Here is a 15,084-nt window from a genome sequence, read left to right on the forward strand (position 1 = left end):
GTAGTGCCACAAATTGACATTTCTTGAGAAGGTAGGAGATGTGATACATGTATCACTTGAGATAAGTTTCCTATCCTGCCCCAAAATTAAAATATATTCTTACAAGATTACTGCACAGCTGTTTAATTTCTGTATGTTCTATGTAAGACACCTATGTTCATGAGACAGTAATATCACCTCAACAAAGACAGATTACCATATTTGTACATAAAATATATCCTAAAATGGTAGTAAGTGCTCGTCTTTGAGCTCATGGGTTTTCAACAAATTACTTAAAGAGTACAGGGAACAAAAGGAAGTAAGATAAGTTAAAACAAAAAATGGTAACCAACACAAATGTATGTACATGTGAGATCAATTTTATTCTGACTTTTCCACAATGATATGGAACACTTAAAACATTGCAGCATTATAAAGAGAATGAATAAATATTTAACATGTCAGAGACTGAGCAGAAACTCAGATTGGAAATGGCAGGTAATCTGCCATGGCCTATTCAGTGGAACCAACAAAAGTATTTGCCTAAAGGAATTTAGGGAACCCACATAAAATGTAAATCTGGATGTTCAAACAGGTGAAGGATCCCAATGCACCTGAATGCAAATTCGGTGCCATAACCACACTGCAATTTTCTCAGTAATTTAACATGTGACCACAAATACAAATGTATAAACTTTTTTATTTCATCCAAGAACATCTCAACATAATACAACAAACATCAATAATTCAAAATTTGGGAATACACACAATGTTTAAAGGATCTCTTTAAGGTTGGGACAGGTGGTCAGCCGTGGCCTTGATGAAGGAACCATCCCGGCATTTGCCTTAGCGATCCAGGAAAACCCGAATCAGGATGGCCAGACAGAGCGAACCCCATCCTCCCGAATATGAGGTCAGTGCTGTTAATAGCTACACTGCCTCATTCGGTTGTTACCTATTGTACAATGTTCTGATTTACATGAAAATAGATCTTACCACTAGCAAAAATAATGATTAAATATATATGCAATTACACTTTAACATTTTTCTTTATCACTTTACACAAACAGACCACACAACACTTTGTTCACGGAACTTCAATAAACTGCCAGAGGCTGCTTCAGCAGTTGCTGCATATATGAGAAGTTATCTGAAACAGAAGAGCAGGAAACAAACAGCAGAAATATCCTTGTCTAAAGACACTTTAGAAACAACATAAAAACTTGCAGCAACTACTTAGCTGACTCACATTAGTAGTAAACATATTCACTTAAGGCATGTCTAGCAATTAATTTAATATGTTCTTCAAACTTCTATATGTATGCTGATAAAACTACACTGTAGAGTGTGACCACAATGAAACTAACAATGTAAGGGATATCTTTTACACAAATTCTGGGATGTTAACATCTGAATAGCTGTTCTCTGCAAAACACTTTTTTATAGTTGGAGGGTCCAGCATGTGAAGCAAGATACTGAAACTTGTTAAAGACTTACTGAAATTTATCTTTTGATGCAGTTTTATATTTGAAGTTAACATTTAAATACCTCAGATAATGACTGACTTTTTCAGTAAACAAAATGTCCATGAAAGCCTCTAATAATAATTCCATGTCCCACAATGTAATTTCATTTTTTAAAGAGTGGAGCCCCTCCACACTGCCACTAGCAAAAGTTCTACAATCACCTCTACATAGATTAGCTTTTTAATCAATACAGGTCCATCAGGAGATAGAAAATGGATGAAAAATGTAACAAGAATTGAGATTTTAAGGGCAGAGGGCAAAACATGTCATGGCAAGCACCAAGGGGAAAAAATCCTCCACAACTGTTGGACAGGTAGTAAGAGCAGTAGCGGATATCTTGCTGTCTGCAGCAGATCATGCAAGGGTAGGTCACATTAGTAAGTGGGTACCATGCAGTTTGATACTAGTGTTATAACCACCTGCACATCAGTACAAATGCATGTTGGAGCACATCAGGCTACAGTGGGAAAGGCCAGTTGCACCCTTTCTGTACTCCAACCTACTTACATTTAATGCCCGATTTAATAAAAATTATACTCTTCCATTTCTGGCACCCTTTCTAGAATACAAACTAGCAAAATTATGAGAATTTGTTGTGTTCCACCAAAAAACTTCTGTGTTTTCCAAATGAAATTAGTATTGAGCACAAGAGGTTTCACCAATTCACGTTTGGCATTTTCAGTGGTATTCCTTTCGGTCCTATTCAAAGAAACCATTTCTTCCAGTAAATATTTCTCAGCAGGTAACATATACTGCAAGTCTACAAAGGCTGAAGTGTTGTTATCATTACAATAAAACAATTTCAGTTAACATCTGAGGAAAATAGCATATATTAACAATAATATATGGCTTAGTGTTAACACACATGAAACTGATGTCAGTATTATTTTAAGAAACTTGAAATTCAAAATAATTAAATGTCAGAATGGGTGCTACAGCTAACAATTTTTAAGTAAAGCAGAAAACAAAATGCTACTGTACTTACAAACTTTGAGGTGCCACGTGCCTCGACACAGGCTACCAATAACCCACAAGTATTTTTGACATCTCATGCCTCACAGGTACTAAACTGGATTGCAATCTGATGATTGCTGCTATCAACATGAAAGATAATATAGTTGTATCCAGTGACCAAATTTCAAAGCCGATACTGAAATTAAGTTCTAAGTTACAAATTCCAGTATTTACATATACATCACTGGTAATCCATTCACGTGTCATAACATTAAACTCAGTGCAAATGTACCTCCATTTTAAGTGAAAGGTCAAGTTTGCCATTCTATGCAAAACACTATTACCTCATACTTCAAGTTTGCCTCTATAGGACTGTGTAACATTTGCTGCTGCTGGAAGACTATCGGAGCCATAACTGGAACAAAGAGCTCCGAGTTACCACCTGCCAATATAAACAAACTTCAATTTTAAACTGAAGGTGAAATATGTCATATGTATTCAAACCACTACCACATTATTCTTCAAGCTTCTCGCATTATGGCTGTGTGCTGCTGCTGACTTCTGGAGCTGTAACAGGAACAAAGAGCTTTGAGTTACCATTTGCCAGTTTACTCTTAAGGACTGTACTGTACCTTCATTTTAAGTGAAAGGTGAAATTTCCCACACATGTATCCAAACCACTAGTACCTTATTCTTCAAGTTTCCCGTTTTATAACTGTGTGACATCTGCTGCTGGTGGCGGTTTTCTGGAGCTATAACTGGAACAAAGTTCTGTGTGTTACTGACTGCCAAACTATATTACACACTTCAAATGTATCTGCATTTTAAGTGGAAGTTGAATTTCCCACACGTGTCCAAACCACTAGTACCTTATACTTCAAGTTTCCCATTTTATAAATGTGTGACATCTGCTGCTGGTGACTGACTTCTGGAGCTATAACTGGAACAAAGTTCTGTGTGTTACTGACTGCCAAACTACATTACACACTTCAAATGTATCTGCATTTTAAGTGGAAGTTGAATTTCCCACTCATGTATCCAAACCACTAGTACCTTATTCTTCAAGTTTCCCATTTTATAAATGTGTGACATCTGCTGCTGGTGACTGACTTCTGGAGCTATAACTGGAACAAAGTGCTCCGACTTACTGACTGACAATATACATTAAACACTTCAACACAAAACCACTAGTACTCTTTTAATGTAGCATAACAAATATATGCTATGCCCTACAGTTATATCTCCATTTTAAGGGAGAGATCAAATCTGCCAAAAATGTACCCAAACTAGAATTACCTTACTGTTATAATATCCCAAGTATTAAACGGAGACTCATCTGCTGGTGTTGGTGTGCCTCTCGAATCCACTACTGAAACAAACATCTAAGATAAGAAAAGCATATTTTGGGACCAGTAATCTCTCATTAAATACAATAAATAACACGTACCCTGTAACAGGAAATTCAGGAGTTAGTGCTGTTCATATTTAGAAATATAAGTTTTTCAACTTTGGACGCCTTCAGCCGTGTTCGCCTTTCATTTATAATGATACCAGTTTTAGAAAATATTCTTTCGCACGGCACAGAAGTGGCCACTATATTGAATTTTTCCCTCACCACTTTAGCAACATTTGGGAAAATATATTGATTTTCACGCCACCATGCCAGTGGATCCTCACTTCTACTAATAACTGGGCTGTCCATGTACCTTTGTACTTCCACAATAGCAGCTGACTGAGGAGTGCCCTGGGGCTGTGTTGATTTTATAATTGCATCATAGACACCCCATACTGACAAGGGATCAGTGGTGGTTGAAGTTGACACAGTTTCATGGCTCTGGCCTGTGTTTGTCAGTCTTCTGTTACCCATCTTTTGTGCTACTAGTTCAATAAGCTGTTTCTTTGCATTATCTGCTGCAACTCGGCTTTCAAACACAAGAGATTTAAAGCGTGGATCTAGTAGAGTGGCTACTCCTATAGATTTGCTCATCTCTACATTGTGGAAACGGTCCTTCAGGCCTTTTGTTAATTCTTCAATGATAGTCCTTGTCACACTGTTAAATGGCCTTTTCAAAAGTTCTGCACACACTGATAATAATCCCCTTGTCAGAACAATAACCTGAAAATTGGAATAAGTTCAATATAACACAAACAGTACAATATCTCAGAAATGATTATGCCATAATACCACAGCTAACATTTTAGCAAGAAAAAAGCTGCTTAACTTACTTGGCTGCCAGTAGGATATGACTCAGCACTAAGCTGTGTTGAAACCTGTGCAAATGGCTTCAACACAGAGCAGAGTTCTGAGCAGATGTTCCATTCCTCGTCTGTCAGTTGTTCAAAATCAACTGTGCATAGTACAAGTGAAGTCTTCACCGCATCTTTAATTTCAACTATTCGCTCCAACATACACAGAGTAGAGTTCCACCTTGTTGGCACCTCCTGCACCAGTTTCTTAACATGACCTGCCCCATTATTTTGTTGGTATGTCAGCAGTCTTTCTGTTGCCTTGCAGCTTCTCTTGAAGAATGCTACAATAGTTTTCACTTTCTGCTGAATTGACACAAAATGTTTTAGTGCATTCTGAACAATAAGATTTAGTGTATGTGCATAGCACCCAAAGTGTTTCCACTTTAAAATGGATACTGCATTTTTAATATTTGGTGCATTATCCGTCACAACCGGCAAAACTTTGTCTGTCAGCCTGAAGTTATCTGTCATGCCTATTAGAGATACCGACAGATTCGGAGCAGTGTGTGCACCAGAGAATTGGGAACATCCTAACAACACAGATTGCAAGGTGAAATCTTCAGACACAAAATGCCCTGTCACCGCCATGTAACCTTCATTTGCTGCCGATGTCCAGCAATCTGTGGTCAAACAAACTGTCTTCGCAGCTGACAGTTTGTCTACCACTTTCTCCTTTGCTGCTGTGTATGCTGCTTGCAGCATTACATCTGAAATATGCTTCCTGCTTGGTAACTCATAACCAGGATTAAGGGCCCGCACAAAACCCCGAATCTTCAACGACTGAAAATGGTTGGAAGTCTTTAGTGAAGAGCTGAAGAAGTTGCCCATCTATCTTCTTTTTCTGGTTCACTCCGATCCTTTTGGAGAGGTACGATGTCATAGAACTTTGAACACCTTGCTGCATTGAGGGGGCTGGAGCAGCTCGCTCCTCTTCCACACTACTGGTGCCAAGGATCACCTCTACAGGAAGGGTTTCACCTACAGAAAAATAGGTTTCATATCAGCATAAGCACAATAGAAATGATGCCATATTTTTGTTGATATATATTACATTGTTTGCGTACAGTATTCTACATAGTACTTGCAGCTTGAATATTTACTTCATACAAGTTGACAATTGACTCAGTTTTAGTAATGACTATAGCTTCAAGTTTCTTCTTAAATCCTAGCAACACCAACACATTTTCAATAATGTGTATTGGGGGGAAGGGAGGGTACTGTATTTCCACCCTAAAAAAATATCTTAATTGTTGTTGACATATCATATTTTAAACAAATACTGATGTATAAGTAGGGCCCTGAACTTCAAAATATTCAATATCACTGTCACGGTGGAAAGTCACATGTACGATTAACGTGTCAAATTTTTGGGTTAAGTTTCACCACAAAATTTAAAACATTTATGGAATTCAGTTGAAGACTCCATTAAAAACAATTATCCTTTTCAAAATTTTAAAATATGAAACAGTATCTAATTCCTCCCCCCCCCCCCCCGCATCGTCAGGGTTACAAACAAATGATACACAGGAATGAGCACTGATACAATCCGCTATCCGATTAGTTACTAATAATTGCGAGACGACAGTTCATATACCACACAGTGGCATTTTATTAGCACTATCGTTATTACACCTGTAACAATAACTTCGAATTAAATAATTAAGTATTCCGGCACCATATGCAACATAATTTAATGTTTGAAAATGTCAAGGCAAACAGGTGCGGTGGTATCGACAGCTTAAGTAATCACGACAAATGAAAACTTGTGTGTAAAAATTCACAAAGCATCACACTGTATAGCATGCTCTTATCTTAAAAAAATTAATAAAATAAAAAAATAAATGATTATGCATGCACTGAAATAACCGTAATTGCAATAAATATATTTATTTCATTACTCACCCAAATCTAGCTCCGAAGGTCTTTGTGAAGAGAAATTCACAATTAAATGTGATTTCTGGAGATGTTTCTTTAAATTCGTCGTCGTCGATTTGTACGATAATTTCTTACCGCACAAAGTACATTTCGCAAACTCTCGATCAAGAGTTTCGAAATATGACCACATTTCGCTTGTCAGATTCCAGTTATTTGCCATCCCCTCTCCCCGATGGCCCGTAGCAGTACGAAAATATTTGTTCGCTCCAGTTACTACCCTCTCTGGAAATAACACCGGGATCTACGACCTTTAACTGAAGTCACCGAGTCAGGAACGTCTAGACACACAGTTATTCCGTTACCAGCTTCCACGTTACCTGTGGTGGTAGCCCGATAACTGCCAGAGAACTAGAACTGCGAGCCAATAACGATAACTGCCAGAGCAGAATACCGTTCTCTGACAGTTATTTCCATAGTCGCTCGAATTCCTTAGTAACTCTCCTTGTACTACCCGTCCAAGCTAAATTAACACGTAAGGCGGTGGATCAAGGGATCGACTGTACTTGTTAATGCCTGTACTGCAGCTCCTATCAGCCACGGCTCGGACATTAACTTTATTTAATTGTTTATGCTAAAAGTAACGAAGGCCCACGAAATAGTACACAGTTCTTATCAACAGATGGCGCGCAGTCTCACAGTTATTCCCATGGTCTATAGAACGCCTTCCAAATGCGCAGTACGATCTTCGGTCAACAGATGGCGCGAGGCACTGTTGACACTAAACAGTTATTGAAATAACTGCCAGAATCAGAGGAACGGTTATCGCAGTAACCGTTACTTCTCAGTAACCGGTTATTTCTATCAGTTACGTTATTTTTTGCCACCTCTAGTGAGCCTGTCTTCTGAAGATGTAGCAGTTCTTAAGTGAAAATTGTGCTTTGTGATATGAGGATACACTTCATTGAGCACATACAGTAATGTATGCTCATCCATTCTTAAGTAATTGATGTACGACTTGACGTCTTCCACTGTAAGCTCACGTAACAAGTTTTGTTGAATGCTTTTATCGTGTCGTCGTAAAACCCACGGCTTCACCCAGATTAGATTAGTTTTTCGTTCCATAGATCCGTGCTGAGGAGATCCTCGTGGATGTGGAACATGTCGATTTTTTTTAAGCTGAAATAAAAATACTAATAGTATGAATAAATACAATACATCATTTGTTTCTATTAAAAATTTCGCCAATGGAGTAGAAGGAGTTGGCCAGTAGTAAGTCTTTCAGGCTCCTTTTAAACTGATAAACTGATCTTTATTTCTATCTAAATGTTTTATGTTTCCTGGCAAATTATTGAAGATGAGTGTTCCTGAGTAGTGGACCCCTTTTTGAACTAAAGTAAGTGCTTTTAAGTCCTTGTGCAGATCATTTTTGTTCCTGGTATTGTATGTATAAACTGAGTTGTTTGTTGGAAAAAGAGATATATTATTTACGACAAATTTTATTAAGAAGTAAATATACTGAGAGGCAGTAGTTAGTATACACAGTTCTTTGAAGAGGTTTCTGCAGGAGGTCCGTGAATTTACACCACAAATAATACGTATTACACGCTTTTGGACCTTGAAAACTTTTGTTTGACTTGAAGATTTACCCCAAAATATTATCCCATATGACATTATGGAATGAAAGTATGCAAGCTTTTTCATTTTTATGTTGCCTATGTCTGCTAACACTCGAATTGCAAATACAGATTTGTTAAGGCGTTTCTGCAGTTCTGTGGTGTGCTCCTCCCAACTGAATTTATTATCAAGTTGTAATCCCAGGACTTTTAAGACTGTCGACCTCGTATGTATGGTTCCATTTTTCCCCCCACTTCTTTTCCGCATGTGCACACAATGCAATTGGAGTACGTAGAACTGCTGCGGTTAATAACAAGTTGTTGTCAGCCATCTTTAACTTTGACGAAAAATTTGATGACAGTGTAATACCCCTTGTAGCGCTACGTCAAAGATCTTTGTCAAATATATTTGACGGATTATTGGATCACATCTTTGATCAAATCTTTGACAAAGAAATTTGATAGTGTAATACCGGCCTTAATTTAACAGGTACAATTGGATGTAATGGAGGAATATGTGAAGTTGTGTCTGACTTAGCTTTCTGGCAGATTTTACATGACGCTAAAACTCGTCGTATACGTTTCTCCATGTTGGCAAAATAACAGTTCTGTCTCAGTATAAGAAAACATTTTCTGGCTCCGTAATGTGCGTACCTTAAATGAGTATACCAGATTAATTTGTTAACAAGCTCGTCAGGAATGCATAATAACCAATTGTTGCTGTAAGGATGAGAGCGGCGAAACAGAATGTCATTGCGTACAGTGTAATGATTCCTAATCGTAACATTATTCCTATCTTGCCAGAGGTGTTTAATCTCTTTCCACACGTTGTCTTTACTTTGCTCTTATGCTATGTCCTGTAATGACGACGAAATAAAATTTTCAAATGCAACTTGCTGAATGTACATGACGCTGAAATTTCCTTTGCAGAAGTTGGTTGCGATGTCTTGCTGATTGTTTCTGAGAGAACGAGATAGTGCGTCTGCTACAACATTTTGTGTGCCGGAAATGTGAACTATTGTAAAATTAAATTCCTGTAAATATAGCTTCCATCTGCTTAATCTGTCGTGTGTGAATTTAGCTGAAAGTAAGAATTGTATCGCTTTGTGGTCTGTGTATACGATGGTATGTCTGCCATAAAGAAAGTGCCGAAATCTCGTAAAAGCCCATACAACACTTAATGTTTCCAGTTGTGTAACGGAATAATTTCGTTCAGCAGGTGACAGAATGCGGCTTGCAAATGCGATGTTTTTAATTATTGTAGAGCCATCTTCTTCAATTTCCTGGAAAATATGTACGCCTAAAGCGGTGTTAGAACTGTCGGTGGCAATGGAAAAATTTCTGGTAAGATCTAGGTGCGATAAAAGTGGTGCATTCAACAAAGCACGTTTCAAGTTCATAAATTCAGAATGTGCTTGCTTATCCCAGGACCAAATAGTGTTTTTACCTGTCAGTTGACATAATCTAGGTGTGTCTAAAGCAGAGTGGTGAATAAATTTACGAAAAAAGTTAATTAAACCCAAAAAACTGCGTAGTTGCTTCTTCGTTGTAGGAACAGTAATATCACGTAGAGCTTGAAGTTTTTCCGGATCAGGCGCAATGCCTTCTGCTGAAATTACATGTCCAAGAAATTTTATAGAAGTTTTACCAAAGTGCGATTTACTGAGATTAACTGTGAGTCCTTGTGCATGAAAAGTTTGTAACAGTCGTTCAAGAATCATATTGTGTTCAGACCAGTTAGCTTCTGCGATAAGAATGTCGTCTACGTACCTCGTGATTCTGTCTTTAAGTTCTGTCGGAAGTATTGTATTCAAACCGCGAATAAAAGCTGCTGAGGAAATAGTTAAACCGAATGGTAATTTGCAAAATTGGGTCAACAGAAAGGTCCGATCTTACTCGTCGGCTTTGACCCGTGACGTAAGCGTGTTGTGGTGTGTGACGTCATTACGGCGCGGAAAACCTAATACATGGTTTGATGTACTCTTGTTTAAAGAACATGTATACGTAATATGAAGCAATTTGATGAACATATTGATCTGTAGCGTAGCCCACTTGAGGTTAGGTTGGGAGTTTTTTTTTTGGAATGCGGCCGCGGCAGCGGCCGCCTATGATTCGAAAATATTGATTCGACACTAATGAAGCCTGTGGGGGGATGGGGGGGCACTGCAGACTCCCCCCACCGCATAACGACATATTTAGTTTCTCCCCACCCAAAAACCCCCAATTTCCAACGCTTGTCCCGTTACAGTCATTAGGCTTTTTGTGAAACTTGTGTATTTCAGTGTTTACAATACGTATTCGATGTTTTTATATCCGCCATATTGGAATTGTTGTTTATGGTCGTTTCCGCGGTATTTGTGACGTCATGGGTCAAAGCCGACGGGTAAGATCGGACGCTTCTGTATTTCCGCAAAATTGATAACAGTCGCCAAAACAGAGAAATGCTGTGTACTTTCTGCAATTCGGATGGAGCTGAATTTGCCAAAATCCCGATTTTAGATCTAATGTAGAATAAATAGCAGTACCGTGAAATTTCTGTAGTAGTTCCTCTAGTGTCTGTAGTCGATCTGTTTCATTAATAATTATGTCATTGATGTGACGTGAATCAAGTACGAGGCGAAGTGAGCCATCTTTTTTCTTAACAATATGTAGCGGGTTTATGTACGGACTAACTGCCGGTTCAATAATTCCTTGGTCAAGCATATCCTGCAATTCTTTCTTAACTTGTTCTCTGTGGATATATGGAATGGGGTAATGCTTTGCTTTAAATGTGTCGTGCTGTTTGACTTGAAATTCATACATAAAACCGGACATAGTACCAGGAATGCTGTCAAAAACTGGAGCTTCCTGTAAAAGAATTTTGTGTAGTTGCGTGTGTTCGTCGTCTGTATTTGCACAGCTCTGCTTAACTTTATCAGAAATCATCTGCATTACATCATAGTCGGCTTCATCTGGAGTATTATATTTGTGTACGTACGTATCTGTGAACAATGTGGAATCACAGTCTATGTTACGTGATGCGGAAATGACCTCTGTACGATTAATTGATTGTTCTTCCGCAGATAAAGAGTGCTGAAATTCTAAAGCCAATTGTACATTTTCATCCTTCAACATTAAATAGGAATTCTGAAAATCAATAACTGCGTCGTGTTGTACCAGAAAATTAGTACCTAAAATAACGTCTGTTGTCAATAAAGGAACAATCCAAAAATTTGAGTGAAAAGTATGACCCGCAATGGGTCAACAGAAACATCCGATCTCACGCGTCGGCTTTGACCCGTGACGTAAGGGTGTTGTGCTGTGTTATCTTTTGATTGACCTACACATTGATCTGTAGCGTAGCCCTGAATACGAGGTTAGGTTGGGAGTTTTTTTTAGGCGGGGGGGGGGGTCAGGGGGGGCGCAGCCCCCCCCTGCCTGGCCTTGAGTACCACTTGTTTATTATTATCTTTGTTTGCTATCAATGTTAGCAGATTGTTCTTGTGAAACCTTTGTGTGTGTGTTGTTTTTCTATGTGTTTTCGTCTTTGTGATACATATGCAACGTTTCTATATCCGCCATATTGGAATTGTCGTTTCCGCTATATTTGTGACGTCATGGGTCAAAGCCGACGGGTTAGATCGGACGCTTCCGTATTTCCCCTGCAATACAAAATGATAAATGCGTCTGTAATTTCACATCTACTCCTTTATTCGATACTGCTCCTTTCACGGAAATACAGAAGCGTCCGATCTTACCCGTCGGCTTTGACCCATGACGTCACAAATACCGCGGAAACGACCATAAACAACAATTCCAATATGGCGGATATAAAAACATCGAATACGTATTGTAAACACTGAAATATATAAGTTTCACAAAAAGCCTAATGACTGTAACGGGACAAGCGTGGGAAATTGGGGGTTTTTGGGTGGGGAGAAACTAAATATGTCGTTATGCGGTGGGGGGAGTATGCAGTGCCCCCCCATCCCCCCACAGGCTTCATTAGTGTCAAATCAATATTTTCGAATCATAGGCGGCCGCTGCCGCGGCCGCATTCCAAAAAAAAAACTCCCAACCTAACCTCAAGTGGGCTACGCTACAGATCAATATGTTCATCAAATTGCTTCATATTACGTATACATGTTCTTTAAACAAGAGTACATCAAACCATGTATTAGGTTTTCCGCGCCGTAATGACGTCACACACCACAACACGCTTACGTCACGGGTCAAAGCTGACGAGTAAGATCGGACCTTTCTGTTGACCCCCTTTCACTTTCGTTTTGCCTAATGGTAATGTAGGATATGTATTCTCTTTGTTACACTCGTTGAAAGTTTCTTCATTTATAATTGACATAGGTGATCCAGAATCGATTACTGCTGAGAATTTCGATGAACCAATTTTAATTTCGATAACAGGGTGTGAAATGGTTTTTTGAACAACTGGTCTTTCTTGTAAGAGAGTGTCTCTGATGTCGTCAAAGGTAATAACATTTTCGTGAACAACATTCTGCGTGTCAAAAGTAGTGCTTGTGTTACTGGAAGATGCGACCTGTACAGTATCTAGTCAGATTCTATCTGACGTGTTATTATTTTCAGGACGATTCTGTGGCATTTCGACTATTTGAACTGTTCTGTTATTTCTTCCAGACGTATTACGTTCTGGATGATATCTACTGTCGGGTTCATTCATGAGAATATGTTGTTGCTGATCACTTTGCTGCTGAAAAATCGACTGTTAGTAAACGTATGTTGATAATTATGCTCATTGTTTTTACGTCTGTCGTGATAGTCATTTCTATATGGTGCATTGCGATAGGAATTGAAATACTGTGTTTTCTGTACGTAGTTGTTTCTTTGCTGCCGTGCATTACTATTTGTTGTACCAGGGACTATACGTCCACGCGGCGAAACATTAAAGCCTGGCTGACCTTGCACACTGCATTGTTGGTTAGGTATGCTAACCGGCTGGCTTTGATGCTGTTGCGGAGAAAAAGTCTATTGTTATTAAAATGTGGTTCTTCCTGCTGATAATTTTGTCGATACTGATAATCAAAATTTTGTCTGCTATTAAAGTTCTGGTGGTTGTCGTTCCTAAAGCGTCTATTAGATTTGCTATTGAAATTGCGTGGTTGATCGTAATTACTGTAAGTTTGTTGGCCTTGGTTGTTGTATGAAAAATTTTTGTTTATGAAGGAATAATCTGATTGCTGCACTTCTGAAAGCTGCAGCAGATCCCTGAATGCTGAAATATTTTCCTTTTGCTGACCCGTTAAAATAGACACACGTAATGATCGTGGTAATTTAGAGATACATAGTTGTATGAGTGCAGATTCACTATATGGTTCACTTAAGTACTGGTTTTGTTGGACCATGTGCTCAAAAAATTGCATGACACTGGGAAAATTCGAGTTCTCATAATTCGGTAAACTAATTAGTTGATCTTTAATTCCGCGCTGTGTCGTCTTCGACCAATACACTGACAGAAAAGCATTCTGAAACTCTTCTGCCGAATAGCATTGTCTCGCGATCGGTCTCATACGAGTTGCCGGTTCGCCTTCCAAAAAACTGCAAATAAATTCAAGTTTATGCGTTACGGGCCAAGTCGGTGGGAAAGCAAAGCTAAAGAGTTTTTTTGTTGTATCAAATCCAGTGGGTGAATCTGTGTCCTGTCATTTTTAAACACTTTAAATTTTCTCACTGACAGAAAATGTTTGTAATCAAAATTATCGTCTCTGTATGATGGAACAGGTTCAGGATTGTAAGAGAATCTATTTGTCTGTGTCTGTTCGGAATCTAAGTCCCGTACTCTTTGTAGATTACCCAAATTATACGCGCTGCGTGAGTCTGACAAATGTTCGCAAAGTGGCGTCTGCTGTGATGTGTTAAACCCTGAAACATTTTTTATCTCTGTTACTTCTTGCTGTAAACATGACAATTTTCTACGTAAGGTGTTATTAGATGAATCGATCTCATTGATTGTCTGTTGTAGATTTTGAAATTCAGGTATTTGATTAAATGAAACCGGTGAGGTATCGTCTGATTTGCTGTCATTATTACTTTCAATAACGTCAATACGACTGGCCAATTCATCACATTTTTCAGTCAGTATTTTTACCTGATCATCGTTTTTAGTGTCAGAAGTATTAATCTGTTTTTGTAATTTACATGTGGTTTCGTTCAATTTTTTAACGTCAGCTTTGATGACATCGCAATCCTGTGTTAGTTCTAATTGTTCGAGTCTGTCGGTCACTGTTTGAAAATCTACTGTGTGTGTATCTGTTTTTGATTTAAGGTCAGAAATCTCATCACATAATTCTGTGTTCAACTGTTCGATGGTATTAATTTTGTCCGATACTGTAGCAATATTTTTGTCTACGTATGTTTTTGCCTTCGCAAACATTTTACGTTTGTCTTCCTGTCTCTGTGCAGTGATTGTTTCCATGACTTGACGTTCTACTTTATTTTGATCCTGTATAAATTTGCGGAAACGCGTATCACTGTTTTGTATGTGGTGATTAAAACGTTCGTCAATCTGAGTGTTCTGTTGTTCGAATTTCTCGTCTACTTTTGCATCCAGTGTGCGCGAAAGTTCTGCTGTCATTACTTTAAACTCGTCGCGTAATTGTGTTGCTTTTTCAGAGCATTGTTTACCGACTGCATTAATTTCGTCTCTAAGTGTTTCTGTTGTAGCTGTTTGCATATCCCTTAATTCTTGAGCAACAGATCTAATTTCCTCACTACTTTTCCTAGCACAAGCCTCAATTTCCTCGCGTAACTGTTCTTTAGTATCATGACACTGTGCGGCAACGGCTTTAATCTGTTCACTAAACTGTCTGGAATTATTGTCTAATTTTTCATTAAAGTGTAGTTTGAGATCTTCTTTAAGGTTGTCTTGTTTTTCA

General features: G+C 38.4%; 1 protein-coding gene across 15 annotated transcripts; it reads right to left on the minus strand.

The window, feature by feature from the left end:
• Window positions 1-659: 659 nt before the first annotated feature.
• LOC126260030 (E3 SUMO-protein ligase ZBED1-like) lies at window positions 660-7,105 on the minus strand. 15 transcript variants are annotated; one of them, XM_049957307.1, is made up of 10 exons: window positions 6,612-7,105; window positions 4,686-5,687; window positions 3,907-4,575; window positions 3,756-3,828; window positions 3,513-3,583; window positions 3,329-3,399; window positions 3,147-3,217; window positions 2,973-3,026; window positions 2,804-2,874; window positions 660-2,599 (listed from the first exon to the last, which is right to left on the minus strand). In XM_049957307.1, the coding sequence occupies exons 2-3, from the start codon at window positions 5,535-5,537 to the stop codon at window positions 3,922-3,924; spliced, it is 1,506 nt and encodes a 501-aa protein (XP_049813264.1). In that variant the 5' UTR covers window positions 5,538-5,687; window positions 6,612-7,105; the 3' UTR covers window positions 660-2,599; window positions 2,804-2,874; window positions 2,973-3,026; window positions 3,147-3,217; window positions 3,329-3,399; window positions 3,513-3,583; window positions 3,756-3,828; window positions 3,907-3,921. The 15 variants fall into 15 exon arrangements, with proteins under 15 accessions (XP_049813264.1, XP_049813260.1, XP_049813234.1 ...); XM_049957303.1 differs by having other exon boundaries at window positions 660-2,655; XM_049957277.1 differs by having other exon boundaries at window positions 660-2,596; window positions 2,970-3,026.
• Between the last annotated feature and the right edge of the window lie 7,979 nt (window positions 7,106-15,084).

This window comes from Schistocerca nitens, chromosome 1 (assembly GCF_023898315.1).
Source record: "Schistocerca nitens isolate TAMUIC-IGC-003100 chromosome 1, iqSchNite1.1, whole genome shotgun sequence".
NCBI classification, from domain to species: domain Eukaryota; kingdom Metazoa; phylum Arthropoda; class Insecta; order Orthoptera; family Acrididae; genus Schistocerca; species Schistocerca nitens.